This window comes from Epinephelus moara, chromosome 17 (genome assembly GCF_006386435.1).
Source record: "Epinephelus moara isolate mb chromosome 17, YSFRI_EMoa_1.0, whole genome shotgun sequence".
Classification (NCBI taxonomy): Eukaryota; Metazoa; Chordata; class Actinopteri; order Perciformes; family Serranidae; genus Epinephelus; species Epinephelus moara.
The window spans coordinates 14,522,857-14,545,394 of NC_065522.1; the positions used below are offsets into that span (position 1 = coordinate 14,522,857).

The window sequence follows — 22,538 nt, forward strand, 5'->3', positions numbered from 1 at the left end:
TCATATAGCTGTGTGATAGGAGCAAGTTCAGAAAAAGCTAAAAACACTTTCTGGGGGTTTGTGTGAAGAATGCGAAGAAGCCCACAGTGGGGGAATGAAAAAAACACTGGATGTCACACAAAGTTACCACCTGGGGAAGAAAATAAAAATATTACAATAGTTAGTCAGGAGGCCTGTTCGTAGAATGTGGTGAATGTAATGCATTTTCATGACATGACATTTCTCCCAGATATTAGCATCATTTTGATAACTGCATGAGCAAAACAAACAACAGGCAGGCAGTGAGGATTTTGCATCGAGAATACATAATGAGTGTGAGCAAAATCTGCCGACTTCACAGCGAGTGGCCCGGTGCTGGCGCAGGGGGCCCTTTTCACCAGACATAGTCAGATTGTTTACAAGTCAATGTTCAGGGGTAAATAACCCCATTTACATTCATCACCATGGGGGGCGGCGGTGTTACAATGTGATGAGTTCCTCAAGGGATTAGCTGAAATGTGCAGATGTGGAATACTTTCATGTCTGGATTGGCTCAGAGCGAGTAGAGGAGGCTCAGTTGATATGCTTTCAGTCAGGAGAAGGTAAGATAACTGTATTGTTAAATATTGTTTTTCTTTTTTGTTTCAGGCAAATAGCACATTCAATGCCTTGGCTATGCTGAAAGAGCTCGCTGATTCATGGGATGAACTTGGGCCACGTGTCTGGGATTTTCTTCAAAATAGCCCTCAAGTCAACGCATTACGGGTGAGACTCTGCACCAAGAAGCACTGCAACGGAATGACCTAAATCACTGCAGCCAGCATTTTTCTTTTGATTATTTTTCATTTTAAGTTATTCAGAAGATGTTAGCATCTACTGTATTAATAAATGAAATAATAATAATAAAGTGACAAGTTTCAGAGAATACTAAAAATGTATTTTTCAGAAATATTAAATAGTTGGTTTATTCAAATTGCATACATGTTACAATAATAGGATGGCACAGTGTTGCAGTGGTTAGCATTGTGGCCTCACAGCAAGAGAGGTCATGTTTCGAACCCTGGGGTGGGGGAGCCACGGAGTTAACATGCTCTTCCCATGTCACTGTGGGTTTTCTCCAGGTACTCTGGCCCAGGTACTCCCCAGAATATCCACAAAAGTAAAAATGAAGGCACATGGTGGATAACTTTCTCTGGATTAAGGGAAGTCTGAAGTTAGCAGGGTGAGAGGACAGACCTGCCTGTCTGTGCGGATTCAGTATTGATTGTTGTTATCGTTAAGTTGTTGGTCTTTGTGGTAGCTGGCTATTTGTCCTGCCCCTGCTTGACTGTAATTGGACAGCTGGGCAAAAAGTAACAGCTGCAGAATTTTACCCTTAGTTGAATATGTTTCAGCTCTTGGCGAGCAGAAAACAATGGCAAATAGTCGCTCAGGCCCTTGTCATAATGTTGGCATTTGTAGCAAATGAGTGTAAATACCCGGTGCAAAAGTGCAGTATTCCAATGTCATTGACAGCCCTATCGCCTAACAGCACCTCTAAAGCTGACTAATTTAACTATAAAATATTCATTAGTGAGTTGTTTTCTTTTATATTAAAAACAAAAAAACCTAAGAGTAAAAACGACAATATGTGCTGGACTATTTCTTGGTCTGGCACGATGACCTCCTAGAGTCTCTGCTGGTTGCCTGACTACCTAACGGTGATGGCAAAACTCATCATATCCAGATTCTAATTGAGAAAACTCCAGAAATTACTGTCAGAATTTATGTACACCCCCATCCCTTTTTAAAAAAGAAATATTACTTCAAATGTCCCTGGCACATGATCAGCGGCTCATTACATCTTTATCTCTTCACTTCCTCACCTAACTGCATTTTCCAAGCTGTGCTAATCATAAAACAACCTCCTTCACTGTGTCTTACTGCAGCAGAAAATGCAACAACTATTAGGTACATAAATTCTGTGTGGAGAATATACATCAGCTTCTCGAAAAATCCTGGTATTTTTCTGTAAAAATCAGTAAGAAATGAAATGATGAGCCTTATATATACTGCAGGTGAGAATATACATGCCGTGTATATCAATTTGTTGTACCTTCTGTTAGATATGGAAACCGAGGGAGGAAAGTAATTATGGATAAGTGCAGGATAATTTTCATCCTGGCAGAAAGGATTATCTATAGAAGTAGAGGACATGGACTCTTCGCCACCACTTCTCTCACTCCCTCCCTCTCTCTTCCTCTCTCTCTTCGCCTCTTGCCGTATTTCCTTGACACTGACATTACTCCAGTGTCACTCCAAATGAGCTTATAGGCAGCTGGAGGGAAGCAGACATTGGGAGCTCCATATAGCCAGGGTATTCATTACCCTAGCCCTAACCTTTACACAAATGGGCCGGCAATCCTCCTTTGTCTTCATTTTCTCCCAGCCTGGCTCTCCCTCTCCCCACATCTCGCTATGAAGCTGGTGGCTTTGGAGGTTTGTCATCTCCAGAGGTTCTTCAAGGTCGCAGACACGTTTTACGGTGATGGACCAATTACCATCCCCACCACAACTACATTTGAGACAGAAGGTGTAGAGCTGGATAGAAGGACGTACTGTACAGAGATGGGACACAAATAAAACTGGTTGAAAATATGTTTGACACAACTACCCATAGCTTTACACAATGTTTACATGTTACACTTGTAATCCTTAAGACGCCATTCCTGGTAGATCTGGCAACACCTGCAGTTACCGTGGTAACACCAAGTGCACTTTAACAGAGCAGGTTCCAGATTTCTGGAGCAGCTACCTTATCAGAAATACAATACAGTGCAGCCAAACGGACTCACCTTGTTTTAATATAGAATCGATAACCTGCCTTTTTCCATCATGCCACAGCAACTGCAATGCGATTTCATGCTGCACTTGGCGCAAGCAGTTCTCCCTACACAACAGAAGGGCAGGGTTCAGTTGGTTACCTTTCTGAGAAGCTGAAGAGCAGAACTCTTCATCTAACTGCTCGCTGTGGCTGGTCTTTCTTGTTCCATTAGCCTCTGTAATAACTAATTATATTGTGGTGAACAATTGCAGTTAGGCAAACCTAAACAGTAGGGCTGTACCTGACTCAGAATTATGCCAGTTGAATCAGATTGGGCTAGCCAGTATGAATATTCAGCAATTCATCCCTTTGTTTCCATGTAGAGTTTAGGAGGTTGAACGGGGTTCCGTGGGACATTCAGGTTGACAGTGACGTATAATACAGTAAAGAAGCTAACTGCGCTATCGACTGATCGGAAAAGTGCAACAGCATTTTTTGCAGACACTATATACCACCCAAAAGACTGTATTGCATTAAATTGCTGTGAGCTGTAAATTCATCACTTCAAAGCAGAAGGCAGATCCCAAATCATGGTATTTCAGAGCCTAAGGGGGCAAAGCCTCTCCTCCTCTGGGCAGCTGCCTCTGTGTTGCAGCCACCTGTACCAAAGAACAGCAAGAATTTTAGTCTGCAGTAGAATCTGGGTACCAAAACTACCCCAAAAGTGCACTTCACACTGACTGTCAAAAACAAAACAAAAGAAACATTGGCTTGACTTGATGCAATCTCAGTCAGACTGAAGGGTCCGTGTACCATTCGTTCATTTGAATTTCAATTAAGAACGAAAAACAATAAAATGGAAAAACGATTTGTTATTTCATTATTTTCATCCATATTCGTAAGCCTTCAGAGAACGGGCACAAATATGGACGACATGAACTCAGAGTACGGACAGAATGCTCTGCCCACGTTTTTATGTGAATCTAACGTTGTGTATAGATGAGCCTTTGATGCAAAGCAGCAGCAGTAGAGTGATCCGTTTATGTTAGTAGTAACTTAATACAGCCCTGACACAAAATAAAGAAAGTAAATAGTAAACAGTCAGGCTGTCATCAATAAGATAAAATTACTCTGGGTACATGCATGCCTTATTTCATGTGAGTCCCTTGTGTGTTTGAAGGCAGCTTGAATCCAGTGCTGGAATGGCAGACTCTGCCACTAACAATTAAAGCTACTATATAGAAAGGTAATCACTGAATGTAACAGGACCTATAGTCTTTGCAGAAAACAACTTCCGTATTCTGGGTATTAAACTGAGTGGTTCCCAACTGAGCAAATGTCAAGACTTGTGCACTGTCATGTTACCCATCACCTGTGTAAACATTTTAAAACATGGTATAGATTTGATTGAGTTCTCATTGGCCTTTTACCGCAAGGATATGACCTTTTATAAAGGCAAGCAAATACATTTCATTTCCTCACTGGAGGATCCTCCTCCCCATGACAAACACTTGACACATACAGTTGTAGTTGGATGAAGATTTCAAATACTGAGCCAGTCGAACAGCCACGGTCAATTTGCCAGAGGCACTCTGCTACTGCTATTTCAGAATGACTTACAGACTTTAGAATACACACATTTCTGATGGGTCATGTCCTTAATGTAGCACCCACTAAGATGGATGTACTGATTTTTTAAAAGGTCACATGCAGCATAGAGATTACTTAATTTGACACTTTGTCCTAAGGTTAAGCAGAATATCATCAGAAGTGTTGACACTGAAATGCCACTGAGCACACTGGCCAGAATATATCTGAATCTCAACTCAGAATTTCACAGTTTAGAGGCTCAATTCTCAGCTGACGTGCAGCGCCCTTTCCTCTCCAAAAGTCAGAGTCCACACGGTCCACTTTCAAATGTGAACCATATACATTCAGCTACTGGAGTGATTGGTTAAGAAGTATGTGTTTGCCCCTAAACGTATAAATGATTGGGTGATTTCAGTTACTTATTATCTTGGTGGGTTCAGGTCCCTTCCCCCTGTGTACATGACAGGTAAATTATCCCTGTTCTGTTTAACTTTAGTTTATGTGGTAACAATGTCGTTACAGAAACAGTGTCATATTAATAATTGGGAGTTAATTTCCCAGCAGCTTGAAACTATGAACATAGAGGTGGGAGTGAGGGGAAAGGTAGTGGCTACTAAATAGAGGGCGACACATTAAAACCAACAGGTGGGAGTAAAATGATCTTATTATACCAGAGCTATTGTTTGAAGAGTGTTGAACCTTTTATTTCTGGCGACAAAAATGCATCCATGCATTCATGCGCTGTATATACAATGTGTGGGGTGTACTCATAGCATGTCACTTTTATTGATTCAGTGCATGATTATAGCCAATGCAGCTTGATCCCTGACCTGGGATGTCTAAAAGAGGCTTCACATGCATGTTTGTTATCACGTTAGTGAAGCGCATCAAGAGATAAGGGGATTAGCATTTGCCTATAGCTTTGTTTTGTTCACTTGTGTTCTGTATTTATGGAAGTGTATTTGTGCACAGTTTTTATTTGTATTGATTTTCACACTCTGGTCCGTAATGCATATTCATACAAACGTGCACATGCTTTGTAAGTGTGTGTACTGTATGTTTATACTGTGTACATTAGCACTTCCTGGATAAAATGATAGTTGATTCTAGAGCCTGAAGTACAACGGTGGCATCTGTCTTAATGGTTCTAATTGATGCTGGAGAAGAATGAATGTCACTTCCGTCAAAGCACAAAGCTGACCTCCCATGCTTTCTCTTCTAAAATAATACACCGTGGCTTGAAACTAGGGATGCACTGATTGTAGAATTCTAAGCTGATAGCGACATTTAAAATAACAAGGTGGCCAATAGTCGGCATCAATGTTTTTTTATTGTGCTTGTTTGTGCTTGGAAAACAAAGAAAGCTGCATTATAATAAAACAACTGAACTGTTTCATTCAGCCCCCCATCACATTATCTTAGAATGTGCACAAATGAAATCATACACATTTATGAAACTACTTTTATTATAACCTTCTTTCCCATAAAAAAACAATATTGGTTGATACTAATGTTTGGCCGATAAATTGGTGCATTCCTATTTGAAACTCTATGGCCGTCATTCTGATTCCAATGCATTCATGCCACATTCATTCTGAACCTCTCACTACTAACCAGAGTAACTATAATTAAACCCGTCTTCTTGCATTTTGAAATCAGGCTTTGCTGGCAAATCCAGTGTTTGCTGCTGCCCTCGACCAGCGCCTCAATGGCACAGGATGGACAGCCGAGCTGCTGGCCAACTTCCTGTACAACGGGCCCCCGGAGGATCGGCCGCCTGGCATGCCTGCCTACGACTGGCGGGATGCTTACAACACCACAACCGAAATGCTGAAGCTTCTCTCCAACTTCCTCGGCGTATGTATCTCTTTTGTCTGTGCTTTTATTAAATGCATAGCACCTCACAAACGTGGCTTCAGCTCACTCATGCACTGGAGGGTTGCGTGACCTCTTCAGTAAAGTGAGTGAGTGATTTAAAAAGATTGGCCGTTCTCTGACATTTCAGATTTTATGAAATATAATTCTCACTGCTGAGGAAATTGGCAATACATATCTTTTTCTACCCTGCACTGTTTTATTTTAGCCTCTCTTTCTGTGTTATCTATCTGGTTCACCTTATATTACCCATGTGATTTCTTTACTTGGAGTTGGCTTTAAAAACAAGTGCTGTGTGACCTTTAAAGTGCTCAAACACAACTGTCTTTTGTTAAAAATAAGTTGTTAAATTCTCATGTATCAGCTCTCCTTTCTAGGTTGTTGGTATGCTAAAAATATGACCTAGATGAGCTAAGCCATGCTAAGCCAGTGCAGCAGCATTTCACATATTAAATATAGATATATACAATTTATTTTACATTGTCAGTGGTAAATTTACATCGGGATATGTAAACAGTTTGCAGTGTCAGTTATGACACAGGTATCATCCAGCAAAAGTCCTGTTTCCCTGACATGATTGCGGCAATTTAATTTACTACTGTATCTTTTTGTTCACAACTGTGCGCAGGGTGCTCTGTGTCAAAGACACAATGTGTCCATGTTTGACACAGTGCATTTTATTTCTGAGTTCTTTGCTGTGTCTGTGCTCAGCAGCTGTGAAGACCAAAATCAAGACTTTTCCAGATGATATGTAGGGTTTTTTTTGTTTTTTTTTATCTTGGCACACTATGAGCTTTTATGTGTTTTTTTGGAGAACAAGCAAAAAAGACTTTGGTCTTTTATTCATTAAAGTTGAATGTCCTTGACTTAGCAAACTGTCAGGCACGCAGGAAAATCTGTCACTACATTGCTTCCATGATAATCATAAAAAACATTGTTATAGGCTTGACTATGGTGAATCTGTTATGGCATCAAACAAAGTGGTGTCTCTAAGTAGGAACACACGCACAGCTGACAGTGATATATTGATCTGTGGCACAGTTTGCAGCGAAACCCTTCTTCCTTTGTGTGATCAAACACATGAACAAAGCCCCACGTACACACACAGCCTGCCACACTCACATACACACACATAATGTCAATCCACAGGCAGGTAAGATGGCAGGTTGGGCCCTTGGGGTTAGCCATATATGGCCATTGAAATTCCAACATAATGCAATCTATTTTCTGCCCTAATGGAAACTGCATTGCTCAAAATGGATACCAGGATAAGGACCATTATTAGACAACCTTTACTTTGGTGTCCTTTTGTCTGGGTGAACACATCTGTGGGGAAATAGAGCTTCTTTTAGTCTCAGGCTAAAGAGTACTATACTACTATACTATACAGTTTATACTATAGCACTGACAGTGCAATGGTCAGGTGCAACAACACAGAAAATGTGCTTTATCTGCATCTGCACGTGTTACACCTGTTATCTTGTCGATAATATGTGCTCATAAATGATTAATTTGTATGTGTGAAATAATCTCTGCAAGCAAATTAATATCTCCAGATCAATGCCCAACAATCTGTGGTCATTTGATAATTGGCATGACTTCTCACTATGGTGCCACCACCAGTTTAAACACTGAAGAATCAGGCTGCATGTCTTTAATAGCACAGGCTCAAATTAGGGCCACAAATTGCTGCTGCCCTACTTCATTTACGAGCTGCCCCACAATTTAATAGGATCATGGTACAAATGATGGAATTTATTTAAAAAAAAAAAAAAGAAGAATAGAAATAGCTATAGTTATGTAAACTGCAAAACAGGTCATTATGAAGGTGTTCATGGCAGCGGTGCTGTTGCATCATCTTCATTATCCTGGGAACAGCACTTCATTACTAGCTTTGGGTGACACTGGTCTGTTGCTTATTGAGAATCGTGTATTGCAGCACAGTAAGGTTTTGCCTAAACATAGAAGGCACTTGAATAATGTGTGTAAGGATGAATCAACTGTATGAGCTAGGCCTGCTACAGGGATGCTTACCTTGCTTTGCCTGGGGGCCACTTTTACAAAATGACAGGAGGCCAGGGGCAAGTCGCAGAAGCCCCACACAGGTCAGGCGTACACAGGGGCATTTTTAGGATTTATGGACATTCAGGGGTCTTTATGCACTCTGGAAAAAAGGCACAAAAATCCACTGTGAACCAGTTTATTTTCACTCTGAATTAGAGAATGATTAGGGGGCTACCTAGTACTCTTTTGCAGGCCAAAATTGGCCTGTGAGCCCGAAGTTGAGTATCACAGAGCTACTATAACTCCTGTAGTCTCTCCAAATTGAGCAGCTAAATTGGTATGTAGTGTGTGTAGTTGATCTCCTACAAGCACAACGCAACCATAACCAGAACAACTCAATGTGCTACCCTGGATGTTTCTCTGAATAAGGCCAAGATGGGATTGGCGAGCTATCAGTGGGGCCAGGTTGCTGATATCAACCAGCTTAGCCTTAGCTGTTGGACCAGTGGTCCAAGACAAAAGAAAACCAGAAATGCATAAACAATCTTGCTCTGTCTCTTCTAGAAACAGCATGGTTGGTAAAACGTGTTGTGACAGAGAATAGTGAAAGGCTCTGAAGGCCATTTGTAAATGCTGTAGACTGTGATTTGTGTTGTTAATTTAAATATACATGTAATAACGGCAAATGCTTTGCTAGCTGATTCAAATTATGATTTAAATTAGTCATCAGATTTGGCAGTTAAAGGTCCAGTGTGTAGGATTTAGTGGCATCTAGTGGTGAGGTTGCAGAACTGAAACTTCTCCCATGTGCCAAGTGTGTACGTGAACTACTCAGAGTAATATTTGATCAAGATTTGTCTTTTAATTCTCATTTAAAACAAACCTCACGGACTGCATTTTTTCATCTGCGTAATATTGCGAAAATTAGGCCTANTGAACTACAGTGGCCGATGCAAAAAACACAAATGGTCTTATCTAGAGCCTGTGTTTTGTTTGTTTCTTCTGGGCTACTGTAGAACAACATGGTGGACTTCATGGAAGAGGACCTGGTCCATATTTAGATATGATAGGCTCATTATAAGTTGACAAAAACACACTGGGTCTCATTCATGAAACGTGAGCAGAAGGAATTTGTGTGTAAACTGTTCGCAGACGAACGTGAGCAGAAGGAATTTGTGTGTAAACTGTTCGCAGACGGAAATTTACGTGCATGTCCGATCTTTTCGTAGCTACTAACAAAATCTACTCCTGCTCCTGACCACTCGTAGTGCTTGTGTAAATTTAGTAAATCACATAAATATTGCTTTTCACTATTGGAAATTACAATTTTAACTCGTATTGCGCTCTGTTATGTACACAATACACAGATGCCTTTGAAACACATAATCTAAACATGACAAAATATTAAAAATATAACACATTTAGTTAAATTAGTTGGCAATTAGCAGGTTTAAGATCCAGATTAGGTTCATGATTGTGAATTATCTATGTAAATCGACTCAATAGATTACACGTTCTTTCTACATGTTGAATGATGATAATAAAAATATCCGTAAGGACAGCCGGATCACAGCCTCTTCGGCCTCGGTGCCTGGGTTCAGCAGGGGCAGCAGGAGCAGCAGGTGGTGGAGCCACGAAGGAGCACGCGCCAGCTGAAAGAATTATTTGAGACAACACGTTTTTTTTTTTTTTTTTTTTGTTTTTTTTGTGGCTTTTTGATCATTTGAATGAATAAATCTGATTTGAAAAATGTTTAATTTACGTTGTATAAAACAGAGCTTTAGGCTATTAAGATTCAAATAATTTGAAGACGATGCATACAAAACTGCTGTAGGCTATATGTTATCCGTATCATTTGTTAAAATAAATGTTAAATAGCTCTACATTCCGACAGCCATCACTGATTTAGAGTTTATCCATTACGCACAAAACATCTCTGGTTTCCCGTTCCCACTTCATTCAAAACCCCACAAATGAATCTTCTGTTTGTTTGGTGACCGCTGTATTTTTTGTGTGTGCTTATGCGTTTCTTTGCCTCCAGTTTCATATCAAACCATTTACGCTTCACCTCTGACATGGTTCTTTGTACCACGGAGACAACATTAACAGCATCTGTTACCTCCCTCCAGGCCTTCGCTTTGCCTGTCCCTGTCACACCACTACTAACTGAAGAAAATAAAATGTTTTTTCTTAAGTCCACTTCACCCAAAATTATTTCGATCTCCGCTTCGGAAAAATTCTTTTTTCTTTCTCTCTCTTTCTTTCTTTGCGCCATGACTGACAGGTCGACTGGATGCACCTACACCTCCTTATATGGTGGTCATTGGCTATTCATGGGCGGGGATTTATGCTAACTGCTGATTACCGGGAGCGCGCTGTCACTAAACGATAGATTGGCATTCATGATCATACACACATGTTTACGATCAAATCTGAGTTTCCCGCAGCGTTCCTGAATCCGGAGTAGGTTTTTAGTAGAGTAGGCTTTTATGTGCAAATCTACACACAGATTTACTCACGTTTCATGAATGAGACCTAATGATTCTTAGTTCAGGTGATTCTAAACTAATGTAAACATAGTCATGGGTATTATATAGCATATTTGCCAGTAGCTGCACCTCAATCCTACACACTGTAACTTAAACATGTAGCTACTATCACATGGTTTAGGTAGAGGATGTTCTTCCATATATTTCACTCAGCTCTTGTCCAAACTTTGGGCTCACATAACAATTTCATTGTTGTGATGTTCTCACTAGTCTGTACTGAACAAATGCTGCTGTTGCTGTGATATTTTGTTTACCACCAGAGCTTGATATAGAATACAGACCACAGAATCCTGGGGGAGAAATGATAAAACTATTGCAGCACCGAGATGTGTGGACAGCTGTCAGGTGTGACTGCCTCCCAGGATGGCTAGCTCATTATCGTTTCATGAAACAGGGGGACAAGGCTACAGAACTGGGAGTGCTAGCGAGGCCGTATCTCATTTGCTTGTCTCTGCTGAAGCCCAAAACATTTCCCACCCCCTGGCAGCTCCACATAATTTGGAACGACACTCCGCGCGGTTTAGTCAATAGCTGAGTGATACTTTTCGCTAAATATCCATCTGCCATTCTGTCAGTGAGTTCATGTCTGCCTCTGTTTTTATTCCCTGTTTTGTGGATACTAAAGATTTAAATAAAACAGGAATGATTTACTATAAGAAGCGTATAAAAAAAGAAGCCATTTTTGTGATTCCTCTGCTTGTTGACAGTGTTTAGACCTGAATAAGTTCGAGGCAGCCCCCACTGAAAGCCATCTGGTGAGCCAAGCACTGGAGCGTCTGGAGAATGATACGTACTGGGCCGGTGTTGTCTTTGAAGACCTCCAGCCAGACTCCAGCCACCTCCCTCCCTATGTCAAATACAAAATTCGCATGGACATCGATGAGGTGGAGCGTACCAACAAACTCAAAGAGAGGTATGTGACACAGCTCAGCATCTCTGCATATCTGTTGCAATGATACATTTACTTACTGAAAACCATTACCTTTTATCTTCTGTAACACACGGATATGTTAAAGGAATAATGTAACATTTTTAGAAATATCCCTGTTGGCTTGCCTGCTGAGAGTTAGCTAAGATTAACTTATCTTAGCATCAAGACAAAGGATAATGGAAAACAACTAGCTTGGCTTGTCCTACAGTAAATGTTAATAAACATACAAGATATAGAGTAGTAATTTGTGAGCCTTTTTTTGTTACCTTGAAGGTGTACTGTATGCAATTTCCATAGCTTCCTCTTTGATAATATGCTAGTAACAGTTTGTCACTTGGTCACTACCTTTACATAAAGTCCCGAGCTCACCTGTGCTCTGTGCCCTTGAACGTCCTGAACACGGCAAGAAAAGGAGAAAATCCGAAAATTCAGGCAGAGGGCAAAGTCTCTATAGATGTATACGCCGCCACACATTGAGAGGGATGACATAAGTGTGAGTCTATAGATGTTTTTTTTTTTTTTTTTTCGGTAAAATCCTGTATACCTTTAAGATGAAGCCACCGTGCTGTAGCTTAAACACTGGTTCTGTCTATAGGTTAAATAAACAAACCCAAGAAATAATGTGTCAGTCAGAACTATCACCCTTCGGACAGACCAAGTCTAACTGTTTGTCCCTACTTCCTGTTTTCAGTATTCATGTTAAGCTAAGCTAATCACCTGCTGGCTTTAGATTTATATTTTTTGTACTGACGTGAGTAGTATCAGTCTTCTCTTCTACCTCTCTGCAAGAGAGCTGAGTATATTTCCCAAAATGTCACAGTATTCCTTTAAACCTTTAGATGAAGATCATGATTTTATTGTACTTTCTGCTTACTGAAAGATATGATCTTTTTATGGCTTCCAGAGTTTACTGTCTAAAAATATTACCTCTATAAACAGTCATGATACTTCGACAGTGTTTCTGACCATCCCGGCTGTAGTTTACCTGCCCTTTGCTAAGACAGATCACGGTGTGTCTGCTTTTAATAAGGTCGTGGTCTCCCGGGGCCCGAGACAACTCCTTTAACGACCTGCGCTATATCTGGGGAGGCTTCGCCTACCTGCAGGATATGATGGACCATGGCATTATACGAGTGCAGACGTCAAAGACCCAACCCCTCGGTGTTTTTGCCCAGCAAATGCCATACCCTTGCTACGTGGATGACGTGTGAGTACAAAAGCTTTTATCTGTCAGCCTTGTGATTAGAGGAAGAGGAAGGAGGTATTACAGCAATAAAATTCTGCTCACTCTAGGGAGTTGCCACTCACTGCCACCGTGAAGTTGAGTTATGGTCTTATCAGTCACTTAGGCCCTAAGGATTGTGGCTGTGGAAACTTCAAGATGCTCCCTTGTATTTGTCTAACCTACCCTTTCTTTAATATCTGTTGCTCTTCTGCTAGTATTTTATGCTATCTCTGAGATAAGAGGGCAAAGGTAGGTACTCCTCTGTTAATATCAGTGTTAAAAGTCAGTAATAAAGATGTAACATCCTTGAGGATACATTTAATCACGAATTGAGGGTCAGCTAGGGAAAAGAAATGAATGAAGGCAGCAGGAGGGAAGGAGCAGGCCAAAGCTATTGATTTTAGTCAAACCACAGGAAATTCCTAAATAGTTGATGGATGCTGAATTATTTAAGCAGCCACCATGGGTCCCTTCCTTCCTTGTATTTCTGAGGCATTTCACTGTCAGCAAAGCGAGTGTACCGTACCCCACGTCTCACACAGCTCCATCATGTGCAGAGATTGATAACAGGACCCCATCTGTGTTCTGTATGTATGCATTGATAGCACAGGCTTCTATCATGTTAGATCAGTCACCTAGGGACAGCAATGATGCGGTATCACTCTTAATCTTCCACAGCCAAGATTTCCTCAGAGTCTGGGAAATTACTCCCATCCAAACAGCATTATGATCTCCATTAATAAAGGAAAAGCCCAGTGATGCCATCAAGAGAAGAGATAATTACCAAGGAGATTTAAGTCCAACTACACAATACACCCCTTTCAGTAGACAAAAAATATTCACCCTCTTGTGGGAAGATGCAGTGCCAGAGATTAGGGATCTAATTTTAAAATATTACGTGCTTTGGATAGCACAGAATTTACTGTAAAGCAACTGTCAGAGGGTGTTTGGATTATCATATTTAAAGAAGCCAAAGCATGGAATTTATGACTTCACATTTAAGATGTATTTGGGCTGTTAATGTCTATATGTTTTGAGTAATGATGCCCTATTCTGTACCACATGTTTGTCTTGGAAACACAGGATACATCAGTTTATGAAAGCCATATTCAAAGTAATGGCTTTATTGATGTGGCTTTCATCATCCGGTGTTTGTATTGGTGCTTTATAAAGTGATTTCCCTCTGATTTATATTCACATTGTGGCTTTAAGATTAAATGCAGCTTCACTGCTTTGCACTTTATTTCGTAGCTGCTTTAGTAAACCTGGACTAAGACACATATTTCATATTTGTTTTAACAGCCTAAGTGGGTGCACTTGGTTTGGCATGTCAGGCAATTGGATAGTTTTAGAAGTACTAATTGGAGGGATGTTGAACTAAATATTGTGCCCAGTGGAGAAGTTCATCTGAGAAGAATTATGGCAGTTTGAATTAACTGAAGCATAAAATCATCTCCTCTATATATTAGCAAGAAGACACACTGCATTAGGAAGAAGACTGACATGCCAGCTGCTGCATTTTTGTCCAGTTTCTTTCTGTACCCAATCATTCCAGTATAACAACCAACCTAGCACCAGATTTCTCCACTTCCCAGTAATGCACGGCACCTTCAGAGGCGTGCTGAATATGGAGCATCACTGATACGTTTTCAAATAAAAAGCACCGATTTCTTTGCGTCGTCATTTGCAGCTTATTGTTGTGATAATGATCTGAAATTAGACAGTCATGGTACAGCTTATTTGCTAATGCCGGTCCCATTGCCTCTGTTTCATCTTCCTAACACAAAGGATTAATAATTACAGAAGATAAATTGGAGCCATAAAGCACTGCAATACCCTGGGTCCCTCCACCATTTACTCTTTCGCCTGCCTAGCCATTTGGGCATTTCTATAAATTATTAACACTTGAAAACTGCTATTTCATTCATAAATAATTGAGAGTGAAATCACACAAAGGGAAGATGCGCTACAACACAGAGAGGGGCATGATGGGGAAGAACCTTGGCGGTAATTATTTTCATCTCAATTTGTGTACTGTCGCCAGCCTAAAGGAAGGAAAGAACATTGTGCATTCAGATGAACATGTTTGCAGTCTGCTGGAACTGTGTCTCAGTTTAGAAAAGAATATTTTGTTACTTTAAAAGATGCTATACTGAAAAATCTCCAGCTGGGAACTTCGAGATGAATATAACAGATGTATATAAGATCAATGGAAAGACAATACCCTGTTGGCCACATAAAAGTTAGAAGGGGTTCAGTGTTTTTCCTAAGATTTGTTCTAGCAGCAGTTCTGAAGTGTACGAGTTTTATTTTCTGCCGCCGGAAGATATTTAGCATGTCTGCTAACACATTCTTGCACACAGTTGTAGATGTTGAATTGCATTTAATAAAATGCTTCAAGATTTATCAAAAATATGCACTTTTAGTATATATATATAAATACAGGGTTCCTACGTAAGTATGGAAAGTATGGAAATAAATTTGATCAATTACCAGGTATTAAAAAGTATGGAAAATGAAAAATAAAGTATGGAAAAATATTTATTATTTCCAGACTATTACNGATGGATGGCTTGACAATACCATATATAAATACTGGTTGGCCAAGGATTCCCAATTCACACAGAGCTAGATGCAAGCTTTGTGTGAAATCGTTTGACATCGCCAACATGGGGGAGAAGGCGATTCTGAGCCACATGAAAGGAAAAAACGATGAGAAGTCTGGAAATTAGGGTATGGAAAAGTATGGAATTTTGAAATTCCAAATGTGTAGGAACCCTGTAAATAGCAAAGAATTAAGTTATGTCAAAGCTAAATTATATGAAAAAGAGGTCAGTGTCAAATAACAAGAAGCCGTAGTGGTGTAAGTCAAATCCTGCTAGGTTCCTTAACAAATAGCTGACTGGAAAGACATGCTTGGAAAAAAAAAATGGTGGAGAATGTTCCTCCATAATGTTAGTAAAGGTCCAGTGTGTAGGATTTAGGGGGGTGCGTTGGCAGAAATGGTTAGTGGTTGTTAGTGTATAATCACCTGAAAACAAGAATCTTCTTTTCATTACCTTACAACAAGCCATTTATATCTGCACAGGGAGTGGGTCCTCGTCCACTGCAACCAAATACTGGCTCTAGATGGGGCCGTTTGTGTTTTTAATTTTTCTGTCAGCCACCATAGTTGGCAGCATTTCTGCATCATGCCAAACAGCATCTGAAAAACAGCAATTTTTTTTAGTGATTTTAATAACCAGGTCTATTTGTTTTGGAGAGAAAGAGACCTCTGTGGATAGTCTGGCTCCCGAAGAAAACCTACCAAACAATGAACACTAAAGGAATCCAAACTGGGAATTGATGCTTGGCACATGGTAGACGTTTCAGCTGGTTGCAATCTGCAATCCTCATGGCTAGAAGCCGCTAAATCCTACACACTACTCCTTTAATTGCTCAAGTGGCAAACACTATTAGCTGTTGGCATGTTATTAACATGTTGAGTTCAGCTCATTGAATTATAACAGAGAACACAGCCTATTGAAAACCCACACTGTCTTGTCATAGGCTTAACATTACCTTAACTAATAAACTGCCAATTTGATGTGTGGCAGACCTTTAGATATTGTGTAAATGATTTGGAATTTCCCTTCCGTAAAGGGTAAATGATAATAATCATCATGATAATAATGCATTGCAATTACATGGCACAACACAAAGCAATTAAGGTACTTGTACTACCAGGCTGACCTGCAGATTCTAACCCCCTCTATAGGCTTGTCATGAGAACCAATACTTCAGTACCAATTTGATGCCAACACGCAAAAAATACGTCGGTATCTTTTTTTGTTTTTTCGGTACCATAAGTACCGGATACAACTTTGCCCTCAGTGGGCCGTGTCGATTCCTGTCGGAACTGACAGAAGCAGTATACACGCGTCAGTCTGTGCCAAGGACGATCACCGAAGAAGAACGCCTGTTCCCCATCGTTTTTGCTAGAAACAATGGCTTCTACAAGTGCTAGAGCTTTTATTGGGCCCAAAAAAATCCAGCCCGTGGTATCGAATGAGTATTGAGAATCGTGGAAATTCACAGGTATTGGTATCAACTACTGAAATTCTGTTATCGGGACAAGCCTACCTCTCTATAATCCACAAATATTTTTTATTTTGTCTAAACTCCAGATCATGCCTAATAACTTTGGTGAATAAAGAGAAGTTTTTATTTTCCCAGCAAAAGTTATAGTGAGATACACATTCTTCCAGACTGCATTTTCAGCCCGCCAAAAAATGTATAATGCCATCTCTGTAATGCACAGCATCTGCACTACTATCAAATATCAGAGGGCTACTAGTACGACACAGGCAGCAAAGCCGTCGCCACAGCCAGCGCTGCTTATATATGAGCAATAACCAATAACAGACTGCTTTTTCTCTTGCTCGTGCATTGTCTGTATTGCTTACAAATATGATTTTTAGCTAAATGCAGCTGAAGTTGATTCATTTTTTTTAAATTGGAGGGAAATGGCAGTAATTTAATTGATAGTTTGAGCACGTCATGTACAATTAACACAACAGAAAATATTTTGACCGGCGCTCAGGAAACTGTTGCCAACTACACAATTAGTTTCTGTGTGAAGGCCGTATCATCACTTTATTTTTATCTTTTTTCCGTTTCTTTCAATCTCACGAAAACAGTTTTTCTACTTCACTGATAAACTTCAACCAGCAAGGCAGCATTATCTGCACTGATCTCAGCACTCATCAACACTCCTAACATCAGACCTGCCTTTGAAATAATATTTGTTCCTCATTTCCTCCTCACTGTTTTCCACTGTAATGCCCCCGATGTACGACCAGCAATCTGGGCCACAGCTGACCCTGTTGGCATTTCAGACCTTTAGATAACCAGACTATATTAGCTCCCGCTGTCTTCATATTCACAGTATGCGCAGGCCTGAGATGATGGTGAAGGATAAAGCTTGACCCTTGCAGGGCCCGATAGCACATAAACTGTTTCTTTATCAGCGGCCTCTGCGCCATCGCACGCCGCTGAATCAGAGGCATCTCTTGTTTGGACACCGAGGCTGTGCTCCCCATCAATAGGTCTTTCACATTCACATGGGCTTGATGTGAGATCTAAGGCTGCTTTCAGCAATACATAAGATAGAGCCGCAGTGGACATGAGGACTATTCAGCTCAAGGATGTGAGAGGAAATGTGCTTTTGTCCATCTACAGTGGCTAATTATTTAATGTGTGCGCTGTTAGTTCATAGAGTGGGTGAAATAGTTGAGCATATTTGGGACATCTGAGGCTCATAACAAGCTAAATCAGCTGTTGATGTTCCCTTTTAATGTTCATAGTGCTTCTGCTCAGTGTGTAAAAGTGACATGCTGTAGTAATAACATCAGAAACCATTCCCTGCATGACTCTTCACAGGTTGAAAGACCTCTTTGTAGCCATGGCTGAAAAGGCCTCACACTGTACATGTAGCTCTCAGAATATTTTTTTTTTTTTATCCATGCTTACATAGGAGACCAATATTAATACCAGGATGCCCCGATACTGCATTTAACAGATGCTAAACGGATGCTAAATGGTCACAATGCAAAGCCTGAATGTGTGGAACCAATCAACATGTTGATGAGTGCGCAAAAAGAGCTGTGCATTAATGAGTTTGTTTATTCATTCATTTGATCCTTTGTGACCTGATCATCATTTCCTCTCCTCTGCTTCAAGTGGTGAATTTACAGCTCGCAATTACTTAATACAACACAGTCTCTGGCTTTTGTTTGATATCTAGTTTAAAAAAAAAAAAAAAATTGTAAAAAATGTAACAGCTTCAAAACTTATGACAAGGGTATTTACTAACGTACTTTGTCGTAGAACAAAAGGTGAAAGCCTCTTATACTTTATTTCAAGCATCTAACCAAAAGCTGATTCAAAAAAACCATTGACTTTGAGACAAAGGGACCGGAAGTGCTAAAATGCTAACTTATTTCTGGGTTTTAGGACTCTTGGGATACTTGCACCACTGTGTAGCATCAGCTTGAGGTCTAATGCTGCCGTATTCTTGCCATCCAAGCACTTACACTTCTGGTGCATTTGTGTTTAATGTAAAAATATGTTTTTGTATTACTTATATTTTTTTCCAAGCAGAGTGGTATTTCAAATTGTTTGGATGAAGCTATTCAAAGACATTCTCATTATTCTAACTGCTGGATTCATATTCTTAAACTTGAGCTTAGTATATTGCAGTTGCCGAAAAAGTCATCACGAACTTTAGAAACCATAGGGCTATGTTTAAAACATGATAATTGACAAACATGACAAACACACACACAGCATACAGAAACAGAGCTCCACATGTGATTTAAACATAGCAGAGAGCTGAATCTCTTGCTGACCAGCACAGAGAAATGTGCTTCTGGTGTGAATGGCCAGGCGACTGCTGACGGGCAGCTGAACGACAATTAACAAATCGGGGCACCTCTGCATCAAGTGTGAACCAGGCATAAGACAAAACTTTTTTGTGTGCTTTAATCTCAAACTTAACCCCAATTTGATGTAACTCTGAACAAATAATGCTTTCAATTTCTTAATATCCGGATATTAATATTTATAGAATTTTTCACAAAGTATTCAGCGAAGACTAATGAAAGCAGTGCATCACTATCAGTGGTTCATTTCTTTTATCATTTCCCCCCTAAATGTAAGGCTGAGATATGAATTTTAAAATCGTATAATAATCTTTAAACTCTTACTGTTCCTCAAAACTTTCCTCCACAGTTGGTTCATGGAATTATACCTTGTTTTATTGATGTGATCTTGCTGCTACGGAGAAAAAAAAAGACAAAACATAACATATGAGTTTCTAAGTACCCTTTATGCTATAACCGCATGCACATTTTTCCCTTAAGCAATAATTTGTACCAGCAATGAGATAATCCGCATTGAATAATAAAGTCTGTTCCCTTCAATGAATCGCTCATCTCCAGCCAAGGAACTCAACGGTATATTTGCTCAAAATGAGATGGGAAGCTTTTTTATGCCAACCTCTGGGGAGGCTGTGCTCTACTATCTCTCGATTTACTGAGAAATCAGTCTTCTAGCTTCCCTAAATTTAGGTCAGGCTGCCAATGTAACTGGAGCCCCATAACACAGACCTGCCGGGAGTTCTATTACTTAAGCACCCTTGATCGATCAGCAAATGTATAATTCAAGAGCATCTGGTGGCAAGGTTGTCAGTGTCAGACACGGTGTGCATGACTGATCTCTCCCCCTCCAGTGCTAGAAGTCACAGAAGGAGTTAACTCACGCAGGCTGTCAGCTGTTACAGAGACGTTAGGGTGGAATCAGGAGCAGATAATACCAGAATTAGTATTCAACCTGATGCCTTTGCTACTTGCGGCTGCTTACCTCCCCAGAAAAGGTGCTAATGTGTGAGTTAGCTTTATTTGTCGACGTGTATTGATTTCAAGCTCCTCAGGTTTGAATTTCCAGGCTCAAAGAGGCAGTTTTATTTATGTAATCTTGTAACAGATATTGGTATGTAGTCACTCTGGGTCTGAACTTTTAGAAACTCTGTGTCAACCGATCCTTTGTTGCTGCTTATCAAGGCCTCGTTTGAAAGTGATCCACCCCACGAGGGCAGGGGAAGTGTCCTCGAAAAACAAGCCCATCTCTCTCTCATTCAAGTTCTCATATAACTGAACTTCCTCTCAGGTCTCAGTGGAACTAACTTAATCTCTTTGATGTGTTTGCAAGACTGTCCAATACTTTCATCATCAGTTGATTTAGTGACAAACTTCATTCTAAACATTATTTTGCACGGACTGAAACTTAAAAATAAATGTCCTTGTTAAAATGCTGTGTGTGCTTCCTGTTAACTTGGTGCAAATTTAAGTTCTTCACTTCAATGAAATCTGTTGCAATGAAGTAATTAAAAAACTTGTTTGGAAGAAACTTTTTGGAAAGAATTGGAAAGATTTAAGATCACCTCCTGATAAAAAGCACGGGACTAACTAGCAATTGCAGAAAATAGATGTGTGAGTGAACTGTTCTCACTTGGCAGGGATTCAAAAAGACTTTTAAAAATAACTTGCACAGATTTAAAGTAGAAATTAATTTTATGAAAACGTGCTGGAAGTGCGCTTTGATCAATTGTTTTGTTAACTAGCGTCAAAGAGGGTCATTCTGCCAATAAGTGCATATCCACTTCGTCTGTACTTCGATGCTGAGCAGTGCTTTGCTTGCATTATATCACTAGTATTTATAGAGTGCAAGCATAAGTGATATTTGAAATCTTTACTTTGTCAAAATCTATTTGATATCTCTCCTTTGCTGTCTAATAAAGCAAAGGAAGCACTTTGTTATATTGGCAGAGGAGAAGATATTGACATGGCATTTTGGTGGCATTATGAAGCCAGTTTAATATCGCCTTATTGTGTTGTAACGGCATCAAATCATACATCATCTCTGGCATGAAGTGCAGCACTAAATGGTTTGATTGAGCTGATGCACCGGGTTTATGAAGGTTAGCTCAGTGTGAAAATAAAAACGCCTCAGTGGCATTGAGTCCATGAATACAACAGATCGTCCTGATTGTCCCTCATGCTGATGACACTTTCAGTATCTGCAAAATAGTTTCCATTTCCTTTTACTCAACCAGAACAAGTACAAATTGAGATTGCAAAAAGGCAACCTTTAAAATTAAGCATGTATGTAAAAAGCTGATTCTGCTTTTGTTAGGTATCATTGAGGACAATATCTTTGTTATCAGTTATTCTTGTGTCTTTCAAATGTCGTAAAAATTTGAACAATGCTCTTAACGCTCTCCCAAAGCTCGAGGTGATGTCGGCACATTGCCAGTTTTGTTTGACCCACTGTCCAAAAGCCAAAGATCTTCATTTTATTATCACATAATGCCTACCATACATTAGAAGACTTTGAAAAGACTTATGTCTGACACCAGCTCACATCTAAAGACAGTTTGAGTTTTTAGTCACACACTCCAAGATTTTGCAAAGACTGGGCTTCTTTCAGGATCACAATTGAGACTTAAACTAGATTCCTTTTGAGGTTCTTTCCCATCCTGCTCCTTGTGGAAAATATTACACCAAACTCTCTTTTAGAAACGTGATATATTAACAATGCCTTACGTGTCCGCAAAAACCTATAACTCTAGAAACACAAGATAAAAGGTGTCCTATATAGAGAGAGAAACTGCATTTGCGTACAAACTTTACACTTAAGATTTTGTTACCTTATCTTTCTACCTGCCCCCATTTGTTACCTGCGCTTTTTTTAGGAGACAGTGGGAGTTTTGACCACCTTACACCAAACGTTATTCCGACATTTGAAATTTGTGCCATCTCTTGAAAAGTTAAGTCGAAGGCCAGCATAAGACAAAGAAAATCAAAGCTTTGAATGAGGCTTGAAGAATAACTTGAATTTAATTAAAAGTTACCGAAATAGTTGCAGTTCAGTTTTCTGTTGATGGACTAACTGATGCATCTTTTCAGCTCCAGATGTCACCAACTATCAGTGTAGTTATTCCTGTGTTTTTGTACAATCATAAGACGAAGAGAGGTGCGCTCA

General features: G+C 39.9%; 1 protein-coding gene across 2 annotated transcripts in view; it reads left to right on the top strand.

The window, feature by feature from the left end:
- The window catches only part of LOC126404152 (phospholipid-transporting ATPase ABCA1-like), a 209,821-nt gene that overhangs the window by 36,133 nt on the left and 151,150 nt on the right, over positions 1–22,538 (top strand). For both annotated transcript variants that reach the window (XM_050067165.1, XM_050067166.1), the window contains exons 11-14: positions 628–744; positions 6,032–6,229; positions 11,508–11,713; positions 12,762–12,938. In XM_050067165.1, the coding sequence (XP_049923122.1) occupies positions 628–744; positions 6,032–6,229; positions 11,508–11,713; positions 12,762–12,938 (698 nt within the window). The remainder of the gene's footprint in view (positions 1–627; positions 745–6,031; positions 6,230–11,507; positions 11,714–12,761; positions 12,939–22,538) is intronic.